Source organism: Olea europaea, chromosome 20 (genome assembly GCF_002742605.1).
Source record: "Olea europaea var. sylvestris chromosome 20, O_europaea_v1, whole genome shotgun sequence".
Classification (NCBI taxonomy): Eukaryota; Viridiplantae; Streptophyta; class Magnoliopsida; order Lamiales; family Oleaceae; genus Olea; species Olea europaea.
Window position 1 is genome coordinate 2,424,355 of NC_036256.1, and position 17,719 is coordinate 2,442,073.

The following is a 17,719-nucleotide window of genomic DNA, read 5'->3' on the forward strand; positions in this document are numbered from 1 at the left end:
ACCAGTGCATGTTTGCCAAAGTTTAAAAATTATAATTTAACTCGATCAATTATACTTATTATTCGCACATTTTGCAAGATAAATTAAAAAATTTAAAATCACTTTCAAACAGGCTTTACTTTGTTAAAATTTAAAACTCAAAGTTAGTTGTGACTAAAAAAATAAATCGAAATTATCTCGTTCTTTAGTGTAAAACTTTGAATAATTTAGTTGTCGTTCCAGACTTCATTTGTTCGAGATAGATCACCCAATCCATGTATTGAGTAAGTGGTTAAAAACTTTCATGCTGATATAAGCTCCCAAAATTTAACAAATTGTAAAGAGATGCTACATAAAAGTAGCAGTGGATATTGTATAATCAGAGGATTTTTCTATTAACTTGATTGGATATGCTTGGACATATTCAAATTCTTTACCACTTTATTTTATTCCTTGTTTACAAACGACACACAGCTCTATACATTCTGGTTACAAGCACATACTGCCAATGCATACGTACAAATATAGATAGAGCAACTGGGATGGGGTGAGGTGGGGTGGTGTGGGGTGAGGGGTTGGTCCAGCAGCTAAATCAATGGCTGACCGACTTTGAAAATTCATAGGAGAGAGAAACAAAGAAGACATGACGTTGAAGAAGAAACTTGCAAGAGATAGAAAGAGAAGGAAATATTCTCTTTTGCTTTCATTGAAATCCAAACAAAGCTACTAGCACTTCATCAGATCTCTGCAACAAGAGTACGAAAAGTTTAAGATTCTTGATTTTTTTAGTGTTTTAAGAATTTTATTCATTAAAATTTTCTGTTTGGGAATTTGGGTTCATCTTTCTTCTTCTTTTAGCATAATCTGATTATAATTTAAAGATGTGAATAACACCAAAGATTCTATCTGTTTGTATTTGAAGAAACTCTTTGTTTTCTTTTGTTTTCAAGCAAGCAAAGCTCGAACTTCCTTCGCCTTCAACTGATACTGAAATCATGTCTGTTGATGAGTTTTCGGTTGCCAATATGTTTCCTCAAGAACCAGAGACTAACCCTAACCCTCAATCAAATTCAAAACCTACTGCAAAGAAGAAGAGATTACCAGGAAACCCAGGTGAATTTTACACAGTATTTGACATATTCGAACTTTTTTTTAATATGTTATCTACAACCTAGTTCACTTATGAACAATCATTTATACTTATGTGTAAAATTGAAGTTAGATTTAAGTTAAAATTTAACAAATTTGATGGGTTTTTGTTTTTCTCTTGGTGGGATGGTGGTAAACAGATCCAGATGCTCAAGTTATTGCTCTTTCACCAATAACTCTCATGGCCACCAACAGATTCATCTGTGAAATTTGTAACAAAGGCTTCAGAAGGGACCAGAATTTGCAGCTTCACAGAAGAGGACACAATCTTCCATGGAAGCTTAAGCAAAGGGCTAACAAAGATCAGATAATAAAGAAGGTTTACATATGCCCAGAAAATACTTGTGTTCACCATGATCCGTCCCGAGCTCTCGGCGACCTCACCGGCATCAAGAAGCATTTCAGCAGGAAGCATGGTGAAAAGAAATGGAAATGTGAAAAATGTTCCAAAAAATATGCTGTACAATCTGACTGGAAAGCTCATTCTAAGACTTGTGGAACTAGAGAGTATAAATGTGACTGTGGTACACTCTTTTCCAGGTAATTAATTCCACCTGAAAAATTGTTCGTTTGGGAATATTTGTTCTAAGAAATAAATGCTAACAGCCACAAGCTTTAATTGCATTTTTGAGTATGAATTTATTGCTGACAAATGATTTGATTTAAATTGTTTGAATAAATATTCAATTATTAGAAAAGTACAAAAGTTTATGCATTTAGAATTAGTCTTGCGTAATTTTTATGATGACGAAAAATGAACTTGTTACAGTACTGCTGTCTACTTTGCTATCATGTTGAACTATTTTGTCTATAAATTTTCCAAGCTATTAGAAACTCGATGAGTTAATTTATTTATTTAAATTTTAGTCTTCAGTACTATATTCAACATTCTTATCTGAGCGAGGTTTTCCTTTTTCCATTATTACAGGAAAGATAGTTTCATCACACATAGAGCTTTCTGTGATGCCTTAGCAGAAGAGAGTGCAAGATCAATGATTACTGCTTCAGCCAACAAGTTGAACTTCAGAAATGATAATCTAAATGGTCCAATGATGAACCCTAGTTTTCCTCATGGGTTCAATGTTCCCACTGGAATTTCTCAAGTCGAAGCTGTTTTTAAGCCAGATTGTAATGGTGTGAACTCTGGGAATTCTCTTGTTGGAGATCAACAGAAGCCAAGACTATCACTTTGGTTGGATCAGGCTAATTCTCATCAGCACAATTTCGTTGACATGAATTACAATCCAAGTCTTTTCATTCCTTCAAGTTCAACCGGTTTACCAGATATGCCTCAAATGACATCTTCATTTGGAAATTATCTGTTGCCACGTCGACAAGGCCTAATGGAGGAGGAAGTAATTGGCAAAAGGAGTACAATGGACCAAATCCTTGCTTCTCTATACTCTGATAATGAAAAACAACAGTCGAATTCTTCGGCATCAATGTCAGCTTCTGCACTTCTGCAGAGGGCAGCGCAGATGGGCTCTACCAGAACAAATCCAACATTCTTTGGCAATGCATTTGGGGTGATGAATTCTTCTTCTTCTTCATCTAATTCCCCGAATGCCAATTCTTTAGCTCAAAATAGAAGTGAGCTGCACCAGGTTTTCGGTGAACAGCCCAAGAGTTTTAATGACAAAGCTAGAGATTCAATGATGGAAGGATCAAATTTGAAGCAAACAAGTGCAACACAAAGCCAAGCATTTTCGGTAAACTTGCATGGTGTGGAGCACAGTCTTACCAGGGATTTCCTTGGCATGGGAGGTGAAGGTGGCAATCCATTCTCGCCACAACAACTGGCTAAATTTGCTTCAATGAGTTCTGCATTGGGGTTGAGCCAATTCAGTAGCAATCACTAGCTAACATGGCTCCATCCGTGTTTTCATATTCAGTCCCAAACTTGGATGAGTAAGGAAAGGACTGTTGCACATTGACAACTATCGTAAAACTTTATTCAATCTTATGACACGAATCTTAGTGTGGAACTCATATGTACAATATTTCCATCGATTAGGTTTCATGAATCAATTTGTTTATGTTTCAGACACATTTTGAAAATCGAACTTCTATTAGCCCACACCAGTTCAACAAGTCGCAGATTAGGAATCCAGGTGAGCATGGGTGGCCGTCTCAAACAGCTTCCTAATATAAGGAAAAAAAAATTCCAACGAAGCTAACACGGACGGTTGCAAGGACTTGTTAGGTACTGGCTCCACCCCTGAGTCCAATCCCCTAACCCACCTCAAAACGGGAAGGAGAGATAAGGAAAGGAATGTAAGAAATCATTGGGAATGATAGAGCTGGCTAAGATCAATTACTCTTGTATTCTATATGTGATATCTTTGCATAGATTGAGACACTTTTGTTGAAATTATTCGCACATCAAATTATGAGATTTCTTGACTGATCGACCTCGTCAAGTTTTGGACGGGTTAATTGTCTGTCTTCTTCGATTATTTTCTGTCGAAGATATATAGCGTGATATGTTATTGCACATGTAAACGTTTGTACTTGCTAAGCATATCACATTAAATTGAAATACCAATAAAAAATTTGAATTGAAACGATATATATGATCATCAGTAACAATAATTAGGAAAGAACTGGTGCATCTTTGACTTCTTGTCCTAATCTTTGTACATATGTATAAATTAAGTCCCTGTTTGGTAGGGATTAAAATCAGATTTTCAATAAATTTTGATAAAGTTGATAAAATGTTGTGGGACTCATAAAATATGTGATCAAAATTAATTATTGACTTTAACTTAAATTAAAATTTAGATTTCAATTTTAATTGATACCAAATAGAGGCTAAATAAGTAGCTTAAAAATAGAGGAGAATGTTAACAGCTCCATATAAAAAAAAAAATAGTAATAGCAGAAGAAAACAACCTATAGATTGTTTATTGTGATGCTAATTGAAATCTCGAAACCATTAACCGTAGGGGTACCTTTTCTAAAGACTGTTTGACTTTCCAATTCACTTTACTAGGAGTTTATATACCTCGCGGCTCCAAGTTTAGCCCTTGTTTGCCAATATTATTATTATTTTATTTTTTTTATACTCATTTTTAATCATATGTTCTCACAAAAAATATTCTTCACGTAAACACAAAACATTTTCTTATTTTTTTAACCACACATTCTCCCAACATTTATCATTCAAAAACTCATTCTTTCCAAAAAAAATTCTGTCAAACAGGGACTTAGTTGTGGGTATTCTTAGGGCCTGTTTGTACCCCTTTAATTTTAAAAAGTGTATTATGGAATAATAATTGATGTTGAAATGTATGGTTAATAAAGAAGGAAATTTTTTTGATTTATGTGTAATATTATTTTAATGAAGAATATGTAGTTGAAAATAAGTACTGTAAAAAAAATAATATGATGGAATGATTGACATACAAATGCTTAATTGTCTTGTTATTAAAGTTTTGACAAATTACTGAATGTCGAATTTTTTAGAGACAAAAATCAGAATGAAACATTATTATATCATTAATATAGGTTTAGGTTGGAGTTTCCTTTAAGGATATCGATGAATTAAAAAATTGTCAAAATTTCCCATTTGTCAAGATTCCACTAAACTTTACTTAAATTTTGGAGGTGGCTCTTCTAAAAAAATTTAACTTAGGTAAGATGTCAAAATTGAAGTAGGAAGACAAGTCCAGTAAAAAACAGACGTAAACTAAATTTTGAAAGAGCCGACTTTATTTAGTTAAGGTCTGTTGTCTCTCACAATACATTTTTGACACCTTTTCTTAACAAATGGGAAGGCACTAATGTGTAACATGTCAATGTGCCAAAAATGTATTTACGTCTTTTCATTTGTTAAGATACAAAAATTGTGATAGTGTCATTTCATTTGCTAAAAATAAGGCTTTGTTTGACAGTTTGAGTCCCATTTTGTGTAAAATATAAGTTTTTCTAAAAATCAAATTCTAAAAATGGGAGCCCCATACATCTTAGCATCGAAGAAGAATCGAATTCTAAGAATTTCCCTGGTCGGTTTGCTGTTCCTCTTTTGTGTTCTCCTTGGTCGCCGAATCCCTCACATTTTTCTTTTCCCTGTTTCAAAATAAAACATATTAATAACTGAAATTAACTAATAAAATTAGATTAAGAGTAAAATATATATTGATATTATGCTCATTAACAATCCCTGAACTTCAACTACTTGTTGAGTCATTGATTTCCTTTTGGAGTTACCAAAGAGTAGGGATGACAAAAATCTCCACCTTGTCCCGCCCCGATGGGTTGACGGGGCGGATGGGCGGGGCGAGGTGAACCCGCCTTCTGAAGAGAAAAAAATAAATAAACGGGACGACAAACGGGACAAGCAACTAGCCCCACACCCTTCCTGTCGGGGGGGGCACAGTTTGGGTGGGATGGGGTGGGGGTGCCCACGCCCGCTGCCATCACTATCAAATTCTATAAATCATAGAAGCTACATACTTTTTCCGTATTTACATCCCAAGTCTTTTCATCTTTATGTCTTACAATGTTGGACACTCGATAATTAGACTTTGGCTAAAATGACCGTTTTCCTTTTTCTAATAATTTTTTTAAAACTTAAACTCACAGTGAATACAACATTGTTTCATTGTAAAGAAATCACAAACTAGCCATCACTATATAATGAGCTCATAATTAAATCGTTTTGACATAAAATACTTAAGTGAACTCTATGACTACAAATGGGGTGACGATTTCCTAACACAAGCACGCATTGACTACTTTGGTTACTATAAGCTCTCTATGTATACGTGTATTTGACCATATTAATTGATTTAACTACTAGCACATTAAAAAATCTCGAGTTCATGAATAGTATCCACTATCATTTCTAGGATTTAAGTAGTGTCAAATAACTTTCAAGTATATTAGTTTCATTTCTTCAGGAGATCCACTATTCAATAAACAAGACGTTTCACTCCAATTAGCAGAGCAACAGAGTGTCAACCTTTGTTATCCGATCCAAAACTAACTAGTTATGGATCGAAATAATAAATTCCACCTACCTTTGCTTCTTTATACATACTCAACTCATATTGTTACAAATGTGATTGATCGTCCCTCATCGCATACTCTATTAATTAAACATTATGCATTATTTAGATAAGCAACTAATGGAGGAGTAAATAGTTGTGATGGTTTATGCTGTTCAAATTTGCGATACATTCAAGATGCTGAATAGCATTGCTCTTTGAAAAATGTTCAAAAATTATGAAAACTCTCATGTAATAAATAGGACAAGTTTTGCATTGTAGAAAACCAATTAGAAAATTAAAAAAGCACAATTAATTTTCTACTTAAAAACATTTCCAATTGGGAATTTCCGACGGAGCTAACACCGGTGGCTGCAGGGACTCTTCAGGTGCTGGTTCCACCCCTGAGTCCAATCCCCTAACCCACCTCAAAACAAGAAGGAGCGATAAGGAGAGGAATGTAAGAAATCATTGGGAATGATAGAGCTGGCTAAGAGTCAATTACTCTTGGATTCTATATGTGATATCTTTGCATATATTGAGACAATTTTTGTTGAAATTATTGGCACGTCAAATTATGAGATTTCTTGACCGATCGACCTCGTCAAGTTTTGGAAGGTTAATTGTCTGTCTTCGATTATTTTCAGTCGAAGATACATAGGCTGATATTTCATTGCACATGTAAACGTTTGTACTTGCTGAGAATATCACACTAAATTGAAATACCAATAATAAAAAATAAATAATAAAAAATTGAAACAATATGCCTTGTTTGGCCCCCGTTAAATTACATTCTATTTTCATCTCTTTTATTTTCAACCATACAATCTTCCATAAAATAATATTACTCATTAATCAAAAACTTTTCTTTCTTTTTCAATCACTCATTTTTCAAAATATCACTATTCCACCTATCTTCATTTTCAAAAAATGGGAGCCAAATAGGGGCATATGTACCATTTTCTTGTCCTAATCTTTGTACATATTTATAAACTAAGACCCTGTTTGGTAGGGATTAAAATTATATTTTTAGTCGATTTTGATAAAACTGATGAAATGTGTGATTAAAACATTGTAGGATTCATAAAATATGTGATCAAAATTAATTATTGATTTTAACTTAAATTAAAATTTAGATTTTAATTGATACCAAACAGGGGCTAAATAAGCACCCTAAAGGAGAATGTTAACAGCTCCACCTATAGATTGTTTATTGTGATTTTAATTGAAATCTCGAAACCATTAACCGTAGGGGTACCTTTTCTAAAGACTGTTCTCTCTCTTATTTATTTATTTATTTATTTTTTACTCATTTTTAACCTGATATTCCCACAAAAAATATTCTTCACGTAAACACAAAATATTTTCTTATTTTTTTAACCATACATTCTCGCAATATTTACTATTCAAAAACACATTCTTTCAAACAGGGACTTAGTTGTGGGTCTTCTAAGGGTATTCTTAATTGTCTTGTTATCAAAGTTTTGACACATTACTGAATGTGAAATTTTTTAGAGACAAAAATCAGAATGAAACTTTATTATATCATTAATATAGGTTTAGGTTCGAGTGTCCTTTAAGGATATGGATGAATTAAAAAATTGTCAAAATTTCCCATGTGTCAAGATTCCACTAAACTTTACTTAAATTTTGGAGGTGGCACTTCTAAAAAATTTAACGCTGGTGAGATGTCAAAATTGTAGTAGGAAGACAAGTCAAGTGAAAAACAGACGTGAACCAAATTTTGAAAGAATTGGCTTTATCGAGTTAAGGTTTGCTGATTCTCACAATACATTTTGAGACCTTTTCTTAACAAATGGAAAGACGCTAATGTGTAACATGTCAAAGTGTCAAAAATGTATTGACGTCTTTTCATTTGTTAAGATGTAAAAATTGTGATGGTGTCATTTCATTTGCTAAAATCAAGGCTATGTTTGACAGTTTGAGTCCCAAACATCTTAGTATTAAAGAAGAATCGAATTCTAAAAATTTCCCTGGTCGGTTTGCTGTTCCTCTTTTTGTGTTCTCCTTGGTCGCCGAATCCCTCCTCACTTTTTTCCCCCGTTCCAAAATATAACGTATTAATAACCGAAATTAACTAATAAAATTAGATTAAGGGTAAAATATATATTGAAATTATGCTCATTAACAAATCCTGAACTTCAATTACTTATTGAGTCATTGATTTCCTTTTGGAGTTCCCAAAGAGTAGGCTAGACATAGTCTGGTTCAGAACCAAACCGAGCCCGAAATTTTTCGGTATTTAGTAAGTGGAATCGAGCCTAAATTTAATTATGAAACCATTCGGGTTTGGTTTCATTCGATTCAGTTTGGTTCGATTCGGTTCTATTCAGTTCTCGTGTTCCTTATTATAATTAAAATTTTTAATATTTACAAGCTACATTAATTCAGCTAATGATATGTTCAATTTTAACTCTTACAAAATAACGTAATCCAATCTTATGTGTCTTTTATGTCTCTCTTTGCTGAGTTCTTCATATAATTGATTGTTAAAATCATAGGAAGAGAAAGATAACGCGCTCACAATAATTAAGAGAGGCATTGTTGAGTTTCAATTCAATTTTTCTGGAACAGAAGAAACAACACTACGGTAAAGTAACAAATTTGGATAAAATTTAGATCAATTTGATTAAGTTAGCTTTGAGATGAAAATTAGAAATAGGAAAAATCATATTTTTGGGTTTTGAGCCAAATTAACTAGTTAATACATTTATTTAACAAAAATAAAATAAATGGACTTATTTAAAATAAATTAATTAAAAAATTTAAAAATTTTGATTATTCGATTCTTGATCTAGAATCGAGAATCGAACTGAACCCTTAGATTTTCGATTCAGATACTCGTTTGAGTAATTAACTTAAGAAGAACCGCTTGATTCGGTTCAGGTTCGATTCGGTCGGTCTGGGAGTTTTGTCCAACTCTACCAAAGAGATCCATTTTAACCTATATAATTCAAGATCTAAAAATTAGACTCATTCAGTTCGGCCCAAATTGTACAATCTAATTATTAGTCTTGACACACTCCACTAAAGGCCAAAGACTGCACTATCAAATTCTATAAATCATAGAAGCTAAGGATGCGTTCTTTTTGTGTTTCAATTTTGTACTTTTGAGTTTTGAATTCATTTTGGGTTTTGTGTTTTGAGTGTTTGTTTTTAAATAATTGAAAATACCTTTTTTTTTGTTATTTTGAAAAATCGTTTCTCAAAACAAAAAAATGAAAAACATGTTTACTTTGAAATTTTCTAAACCACCACAACACCATGACACCACCAGACAACACCACCGCCACCATCAACACTGTCGAAAGCAACCAAAATCAATACCACTGCCACCTCCATGAACCGTCAACCATTGTTACCACCACCACCAATCCAATGCCAACCGAAATCAATACAACCACTGCGTGCCATTGCCACCACCAAAATCAACACAACCACCACTGCACCAGTCACCACACCACACCAACCGACAGATCAAAAAATCAAGAAAACTAAAAAATCCCCAAATCGACAAATCAAAAAAACCCCACCTAGCTTGATTCGGCCCTATTGGTTCAAAATTGGTGATGACCCATGGGTTCTTTAGGTGGGTCGCCTGCATCGAAAATCGAGGTTGCAGGGTCCGAGTTCGCTGTTGAAAAAACACAGCTGGAGACTTGGTTCGACGATGAATAGGTCGCTACCATCAACCATGTCGCGAAGAACTGCAGCTTCTCTGTTTGACCACCAGCAGAGACGGGCATCTATAGCTGGCGTAGGAGAAGAAAGAATCCAAACCATTTCCAGAAGAGAGAGAGAGAGGCAGGGACGGGAGACTTGAAAATGGCTGCATTTTCTGCGTTTTCTTTTCCAAGTTTTGTACACAAAACGTCCAAAATGATAAAAACATCATTTTGTGTTTTCCGTACAATTTTTTTTTTTAAAAACGCGTTTTTATCGTTTTAGAAAATTAAAAATAGAAAACGGTCCGAAAACAACAAAGAGAGCACACCCTAAATATTTTTCATATTTATTACATCCTCAGATTAATCATCTTTATGTCTTACCTTGTTGGACTCGCCATCACTATATAATGAGCTCATAATTAAATCATTTGACATAAAATACTTAAGCGAACTTTATGACTACAAATGGGTGATGATTTCCTAACACAAGTACGCGTTGACTATTTCGATTACTAAAAGCCCTCTGTATACATGTATTTGACCATATTAATTGATTTAAATTTAGTTAACTAGCACATTAAAAAATTTCGAGTTCATGAATGGCACTCACTATCCTTTCTAGGATTTAAGTAATGTCAAATAACTTTCAAGTACATTAGTTTCACTACTTCAGGAGATCCACTATTCAATAGACAAGACATTTCGCTCCAATTGACAGAGCAACAGAGTGTCAACCTCTGTTATCAGATCCAAAACTAACTAGTTATGGATTGAAATAATAAATTGCACCTACCTTTGCTTCTTTATACATACTCAACTTATATTGTTACAATGTGATTGATGGTCCTTCATCGCACGCTCTATTAATTAACATTATGCATTATTCAGATAAGCAACTAATGGAGGAGTAAATAGTTGTGATGGTCTATGGTGTTTCGGATTTGAGATATATTCGAGGTGCTGAATAGCATTACTCTTTGAAAATTATTCAAAAATTATGAAAACTCTCATGTAATAAATAGGACAAGTTTTGCATTGTAGAAAACCAATTAGAAAATATAAAAAGCACAATTATTTTTCTACTTAAAAACATTTCCAAAGTGATTTGTTAAGAACTTTTTAGGTGTAAAATTTTATATTTTGATTAGGTTAATACTTTTAACAATAATATTTATATTTGATAGGTTAGCTAAAAAAAATTGATAAAAATTAAAATCAAAATTAACTATTAATTTTAACAATACATTTCATGAAATTCATATATTTTATGTATCATTCTATTAGACATTTATTAACTTTTATCAAAATTTTCTAATTTTATTATAACCAAATTTTAAGATCAATGTAATAAAGAAGAAACTATAATTTACATATTCATTTGGGCATTAGAGGATCAAATTCCTTTTTATCTTTTTATTTTTTAGAAAGATAAAAGGAAATCAACTTCAATAAACTCAAGAACCGGAGGAAAACCGAGCCTTCTGATGTGGCATGTGCTCATTGGGCAAAAATGGCGACATCTCTGGCTGATTACACGTGGGATCCAAATATTGGTTACTGTAACGTGGAATGAAACTCGAGTTTTTACCGTACAAAACATCATACATACCTGCCTAATTCAAATTTCCAAATCGTATACAACTCCTACACGATTACTCTTGCATACAAAACGAATATATGTATGTAATTTAGATATACTTCGCCGCGGGTATCGGGAATTGCGATATGGAGACTTTAATGAAATTCTGGGGTTTGGATTTGGTAGCATTGAGGGGGTTTTTGTTTTCGATATTCATTTTGAATTTTGTGTTTTCTTGCCAGATCCTCTTCCTCCAACCACTTGTTGCTGCTTTAGGTAATCTGATTTCTCCTTCTTTAATTTCACCGTGTATTGTTTCGTCTGTGTAGATATATGTGTACCTGTGTAGCGAATTAACTTTGTTAATAGAATAAATTAACTTTGTTAATCTATGAGACTATAAGTTGCTGGAATGTTCTGCTTTTGTGAATTCAGGAATTGGGTTTTTTAGCTGAGTTTAGCCTACATTGTTTCAGAAGGAGGAAATTGTTTGAAGAAGGACTGAGTTGAATGATGCAAATAGAAAAGAAGCTAACTTTTGAAATTATGTAAAGAACACTTCTCGATTGTGTCAAAATTTCAATACACCTGGGTTTCGCCTACTTTCTCGCCCCAGCTTGTATTTCCTTCACCACCCCACCCTTATTATTACGCCCCCTTACCCTTCCTTTCTCCCACCTTCCATCACATTCTCGATATTTTCCTGACTTGTATCCACAGAATTCTTCAATAGAATTTATTTATTTATTATTATTATTTTTTAATAAGTGCTTCAATAGAATTTAAAGAATGCATAAGAATAGGGGAATATATTCTATGATGGTGGCGGGGTAGGAGGGTGGGGAAAGGGGAGGATTGGTTGCACTTGTTGTAGGAGGTGAAGTTATTTGCAAACGACACTTCTTGAATAGGTGCAACAAGCCTGATGGTTGAGTGATGAAATAATCAAAATCTTTAAGGGAGAGGGGCAGTAGTTGTAATTGATCACCGAGGAATGGGGAGGTACACTATTTTTCTCATTTAATTGTGTCATCTAAAATTTGTGCATTTGCAAATATTTACAATTTCTGGAATATAATTTGATCATAATGAGGTCTTGGCAGCCTGATCAAAGAAAATCAGCTGTCAATATATGCAAATTAAGTAGATGAATTAAAATTTTTTTGAGAGAATTTCTAAAGTGATCCTTCACAACATCTGGATTCTTCCAGTTTTGCATATGAATAACATAATGGAAAGCTGAATATTTGCTTTTGGGTGGGTGCCAATCTAACAATTTTTTTTTGTCGATTTGAAAGAGATTGATGTTCTGGAATTTGTATTTAAAGTTAAATTGATATCTATATAGCATGTGACAACAAGCATGACTTCAATATTCTGTTTTCTATTGAAAAAGACAAAAATTCAGCAGTGCTGATAAAAATTCAAGAAACTAACGTAGTTTTTTCTCGAAGGATTAACCTTTCTATGAGGTAGTAGGTGAAATCTTTTCTTTTTTTCTCATTTAGCGACCAAGATGCTGCAAATTTCATAAATTACAGTCTTTTTCCCCCTAGAACCATGGTGATCACATATGAAAGAATAAGTGACTATCAAACTGAAAAGAAGCATCGAAAGTTATAAATAACACTCCTATTGTGTGTAAAACTTGCGGAAGGTGAATGGAGAGCTCTATTAATGATTATGTTTTTGGTCTCCCAAGATAATTTGATATTAGAATGTTGATTGTTGCACTTAGTGGGTGTCTTTGTGTTTCAATCTGCAGATGGTCAACCTAGTGATGCTGCTGCTCTTTTCGAGAGAGCTTCACAAAGTATAAAAGTTAAGAAATATAGTGAAGCACTTGATGATCTTAATGCTGCTATAGAGGCTGATCCTGGACTTTCTGATGCATATTGGCATCGAGCATCTATTCTTCGTCGGTTTTGCAGGTTGGATATAGGAATTTTTGTTACTGCATTTTGAAGAAAATTGAAACTTTGTCCATGAACAGACTTTTTCTTCGTTTTCTTTGTCGAACACATTTAATTGGCTTATGATATATATTATGCACTTGAAGATAATGATTTCCAAACAATTAGTGAGTAGGTATCCTCTGAATGCCAGTACTAAATTGGAGCTGAATGAGTTTTCCTGGATTTGGACTGCTCTTACTAGTTGTATAGTTTAAAATCACACAGTACTTCCTTCCATTCATTATTGAAATGTTTCATAGGGGCATCATTATTGATTTTGCAGTTTGTAGGCCCTGAGTTTGTTCCTCAATTTATATAATAATTCATTTCATATCAGATGAAGTAGTTTAATAGATCCATAGTGCTTCCAAGAAGTTTGTTCCTCAATTGTATACAATGATTTGATTGACAAAATATATAATATTCAGAAGTTTTTGGGTAATGTAGATATGAGGAATCAGAAAAAAGCTACAAAAAGTTTCTGGAGATGAAGCCCAAGAATTCAGCAGCAGAGAAGGAGCTTTCTCAATTATTTCAAGCCCAAAGTGCCTTGGATTCAGCTAAAAGCCTCTTTGATTCAGGCGAGTTCACGAAAGCACTGGAGTTCATTGATAAAGTTGTACTTGTTTTCTCTCCAGCCTGCTCCAACGTATGTATTTGATCTGTATTCATTTTTGAATTATGATTTCATTTACTGTGTAAATTGGCTCTGGCACGCTGCAATATATAGATTCAACTTAGCCCGTGCATTGTCTGTTGCTTTGTTGCAGGCCAAACTCCTTAAAGTGAGACTATTATTATCAGCTAAAGATTATTCCAGTGCTATATCTGAAACGGGATATATTCTCAAAGAAGATGAGGATAACTTAGAGGCGTTGCTATTACGTGGCCGTGCCTATTATTATTTGGCAGATCATGACGTTGCTATTAGGTGTGTTCTGAAAAACATTTATGATTTCCTGCTGCTCACACTCACATCCCCGTACCATGCCCAACCCCACCCCAAAGCAAGAAAATGCAATAGAAATAAGATGGAAAACCAAAGAAGTAATGACCTTTTTATGTCATACTTATTTGAGGGTTGAGTTTTTCTTACATTTTATATTTGCATATTTTCTTCCTCAGGCATTACCAGAAGGGTCTTCGCCTAGACCCTGAGCACAGTGAATTGAAGAAAGCGTATTTTGGATTGAAAAATTTGCTCAAAAAGACTAAATCTGTAATGTTTTTAGTTGCTTAATGTAGCAATTCATTGTTATTCAATGACGTAATATTGATCATTTCTCAAATGTAATTTATTTAATGCAGGCAGAAGATAATGCAAGTAAAGGTAAGCTTCGTCTTGCAGTGGAGGAATATAAGACTGCCCTTGCCTTGGATCCAGACCATACTGCGTATAATGTGCACCTTCATCTTGGATTATGTAAGGTCTTGGTGAAGCTTGGTAGGGGAAAGGAAGCAGTAACAAGCTGCTCAGGAGCTCTTGAAATTGATGAAGAGCTTATTGAAGCTCTTGTCCAGGTTTCTACCTTCTGTTATAACTATGGTTTTATCTGAGAATAAAGAAAAATGCATTAAGATGCTTCCTAATCTATACTGTCTAACTTGACCTGGTCAGTAGTTTTTAAACTTTTTTGTTGATGTTATCTTGGTTAACTTTTCCTCAAATGTTCCAGAGGGGTGAAGCCAAACTTTTGGTAGAAGATTGGGAGGGAGCTGTAGCCGATCTGAAATCAGCAGCTGAAAAGTCACCTCAGGTATTGCATCAGAATTACATTTTTATTTCTAAAGATGTTTCAACTTTAATAATAGAGCATCATTGCAAATTTACCCAAAAAACTGATTTAAAACTTGGAATATCATGGTGACTTATAACATGTTGAAGGCGATGTTCTAAATCTAAGAAGTAAAATTGCTCATATATGACTTGCTGTTTTACATCTTTGCCACCAAACTAACCATGCCCAAAACAGGACAAGTAAAATTGGAAAAGGAATAGAATTAATTCTTTACAACTATACACATCAATTTGAAATGCATATTTTGTTGGATCAATTTAGGTTTCTTTCGTCAAATTTATATAAGAAACTTTAAAGGTAAACATGCTCTGTTTATGTTTTTCAGTTTTTATTTACACAGGAGCTCTTCTTATCTTTTTAATCATCTTTAGTATAAAACTTGTTAAATTCTGAGAGCATGGAGCTGGAACTAGGATTCTTGAATGCGTGACATTAGAGTCAATTGGATAAAATGGAAAAGTAGTTAAAAGGATTCAAGAATTTTATGTAAATGTAACAAACTAAGAGGAAAACAGGTATAAGTTTCGAGGAGGCAAATGTGCCTGTTAACATGAGTGCAACGGAAGTGAGGATATTATGATAGATGGGTGGTCATCTGAAGCAGATAAGATAAAATGAGTACATACGTCGACAAGTAGAGATAGTAGGGATTAAGGATAAATTAGTGGGACTTAGGTGGTGGACATATCTTGCTCAGACAGTCAGACCTAAAGAAGCTCCTATTTACTAGAATAATGTCAGGAGAAAAGTAGCCTAATTAATAAGGGTTAATGTGACAATGAATAATTTGATAGCATGAGATAATTGATGTAGCATGAAGTGAGAAATTCCTATAACACAGAACACGCCTAAAAACTCGTTGATTTGCCGTGGAATGTGGAATAATTGATTTTTATTAATAAATTGTTTATTTTTGCAGAATACCAATCTGGATAAACTCCTATTTACTAGAATAATGTCAGGAGAAAAGTAGCCTAATTAATAAGGGTTAATGTGACAATGAATAATTTGATAGCATGAGATAATTGATGTAGCATGAAGTGAGAAATTCCTATAACACAGAACACGCCTAAAAACTCGTTGATTTGCCGTGGAATGTGGAATAATTGATTTTTATTAATAAATTGTTTATTTTTGCAGAATACCAATCTGGATAAAAAAAAAAGGAATTGGAAATCTCACATTTTGGTAATAATATGCAAAAACAACCAAATAAGGGAAACACAGATATTCTGAACTTTATCTTCTAAACAAACACATATTATAGGAAACAAATTAAACTCCTAATCAAATAAGAATTCTAATGATAAAGAAATTAAATAATTTTCTCCAGAATAAGGAGAGCCCATTTTAACCAACTAAAGAGTAGAATTTGGCAAAAAAATCACTGAGCTCACGAGTTTTTCTCAGAGGTCCATTTTGCATGAAAAGTTATTTTTCATCCAGTTCCGACATGATTAACTGAAACACAGCCAAAAGTCTTTTATTGCATCATTTTTTCATCGTTCAGACGGACACATGGAAAAGGAGTTGTGTTGTTGATCTCAATTTATGGGAACAAGGCTTAGCCTTTGTTTGGTGGGGATTAAAATAAGATTTTTGGTGATAAAAGTTGATGAATTATGTGGTTGAAAATTTGTAGGTCCCATAAATATGTGGTTAAAATTGATTGTTAGCTTTGATTTAGATTAAAATTTAGATTTTAATTCCCACCAAATGGGGAATTAGTTTGTTATTGCTATTGCCTGTGAGGCCTCTAAGCATCAAAACACCATTGTAGTGTATCACGAGGACTTAATTCATAGGATTCTGGCTTTTAATGTATCTTGCTTTATCTATTCTTTTTTCCTTGCCTCATTTTACCATTATAAACATGATTTGAGGAGAATGAGAAGTATTAAAAGATTCTAAAACTTTCAATTCTCATTTATCAAGGACTATATATGACACGAAAACACTTACTAGTTTAAGAAGGCAAATATGCCCGTAAGATGAACATAACGGAAGTGAGAATTTTAAGATGGATAGTTGTTATGTAGAATGTATAAAATAAAAAATGATTATATACATCAACAAGTAGTGGTAGGATCAGATGAGGATTTAGGGAATGACAACTTAATTGGTTCGTGTAATATCTTGTGAAGACCTGAAGAAGCTCCCATTTACAAGAATGATGTGATTCCTGTAGAACTTGTTAGGAGAGAGAGAGAGGCCAACATTAATAGGGCTTGATGTGGTTATGAAGGATTTGATGGCTTTGGATTTTTCCATAATAAGTATACAGAGATGAAGAGGAGTCATGTAATTGATCCAAAATTACTAGGATTAAGACTTGTTTGTTGTTGCCAATTGCCACTGTAGATGAAGCCTCTAACAATTAAGAACATTATATAGCGATGAGGTCGATTGAGAAGTGTTAAAGGTTCCAAACGTTTCAACACTGATGTGTAATGTTGTCAAGTTGGGCCTCCATCAAATCTCCTACTTCGAGTTGCGATTATGGAATGACAAATACTCACACTAGTGTGGTTAACCTCATGTAGTTGTCAATGTAAGAGTCACCAATCAGGGATTTTTTTTT

At 33.6% G+C, this 17,719-nt stretch overlaps 2 protein-coding genes across 3 annotated transcripts in view; both read left to right on the forward strand.

Annotated features, from left to right (window-relative positions):
• The first annotated feature begins 583 nt into the window (after positions 1 to 583).
• Positions 584 to 3,556, forward strand: LOC111369395 (zinc finger protein JACKDAW-like). Of its 2 annotated transcripts, XM_022990896.1 has the most exons (4): positions 584 to 735; positions 930 to 1,092; positions 1,269 to 1,668; positions 2,057 to 3,556. In XM_022990896.1, the coding sequence occupies exons 2-4, from the start codon at positions 975 to 977 to the stop codon at positions 2,985 to 2,987; spliced, it is 1,449 nt and encodes a 482-aa protein (XP_022846664.1). In that variant the 5' UTR covers positions 584 to 735; positions 930 to 974; the 3' UTR covers positions 2,988 to 3,556. The 2 variants fall into 2 exon arrangements, with proteins under 2 accessions (XP_022846664.1, XP_022846665.1); XM_022990897.1 differs by lacking the exon at positions 584 to 735 and having other exon boundaries at positions 780 to 1,092.
• A 7,857-nt stretch (positions 3,557 to 11,413) lies between these two features.
• The window catches only part of LOC111368952 (dnaJ protein P58IPK homolog), a 7,612-nt gene continuing 1,306 nt past the window's right edge, over positions 11,414 to 17,719 (forward strand). The window contains exons 1-7 of the mRNA XM_022990443.1: positions 11,414 to 11,660; positions 13,150 to 13,315; positions 13,787 to 13,988; positions 14,110 to 14,270; positions 14,465 to 14,558; positions 14,648 to 14,860; positions 15,016 to 15,203. Of these exons, the coding sequence (XP_022846211.1) occupies positions 11,531 to 11,660; positions 13,150 to 13,315; positions 13,787 to 13,988; positions 14,110 to 14,270; positions 14,465 to 14,558; positions 14,648 to 14,860; positions 15,016 to 15,203 (1,154 nt within the window). The 5' untranslated portion in view covers positions 11,414 to 11,530. The remainder of the gene's footprint in view (positions 11,661 to 13,149; positions 13,316 to 13,786; positions 13,989 to 14,109; positions 14,271 to 14,464; positions 14,559 to 14,647; positions 14,861 to 15,015; positions 15,204 to 17,719) is intronic.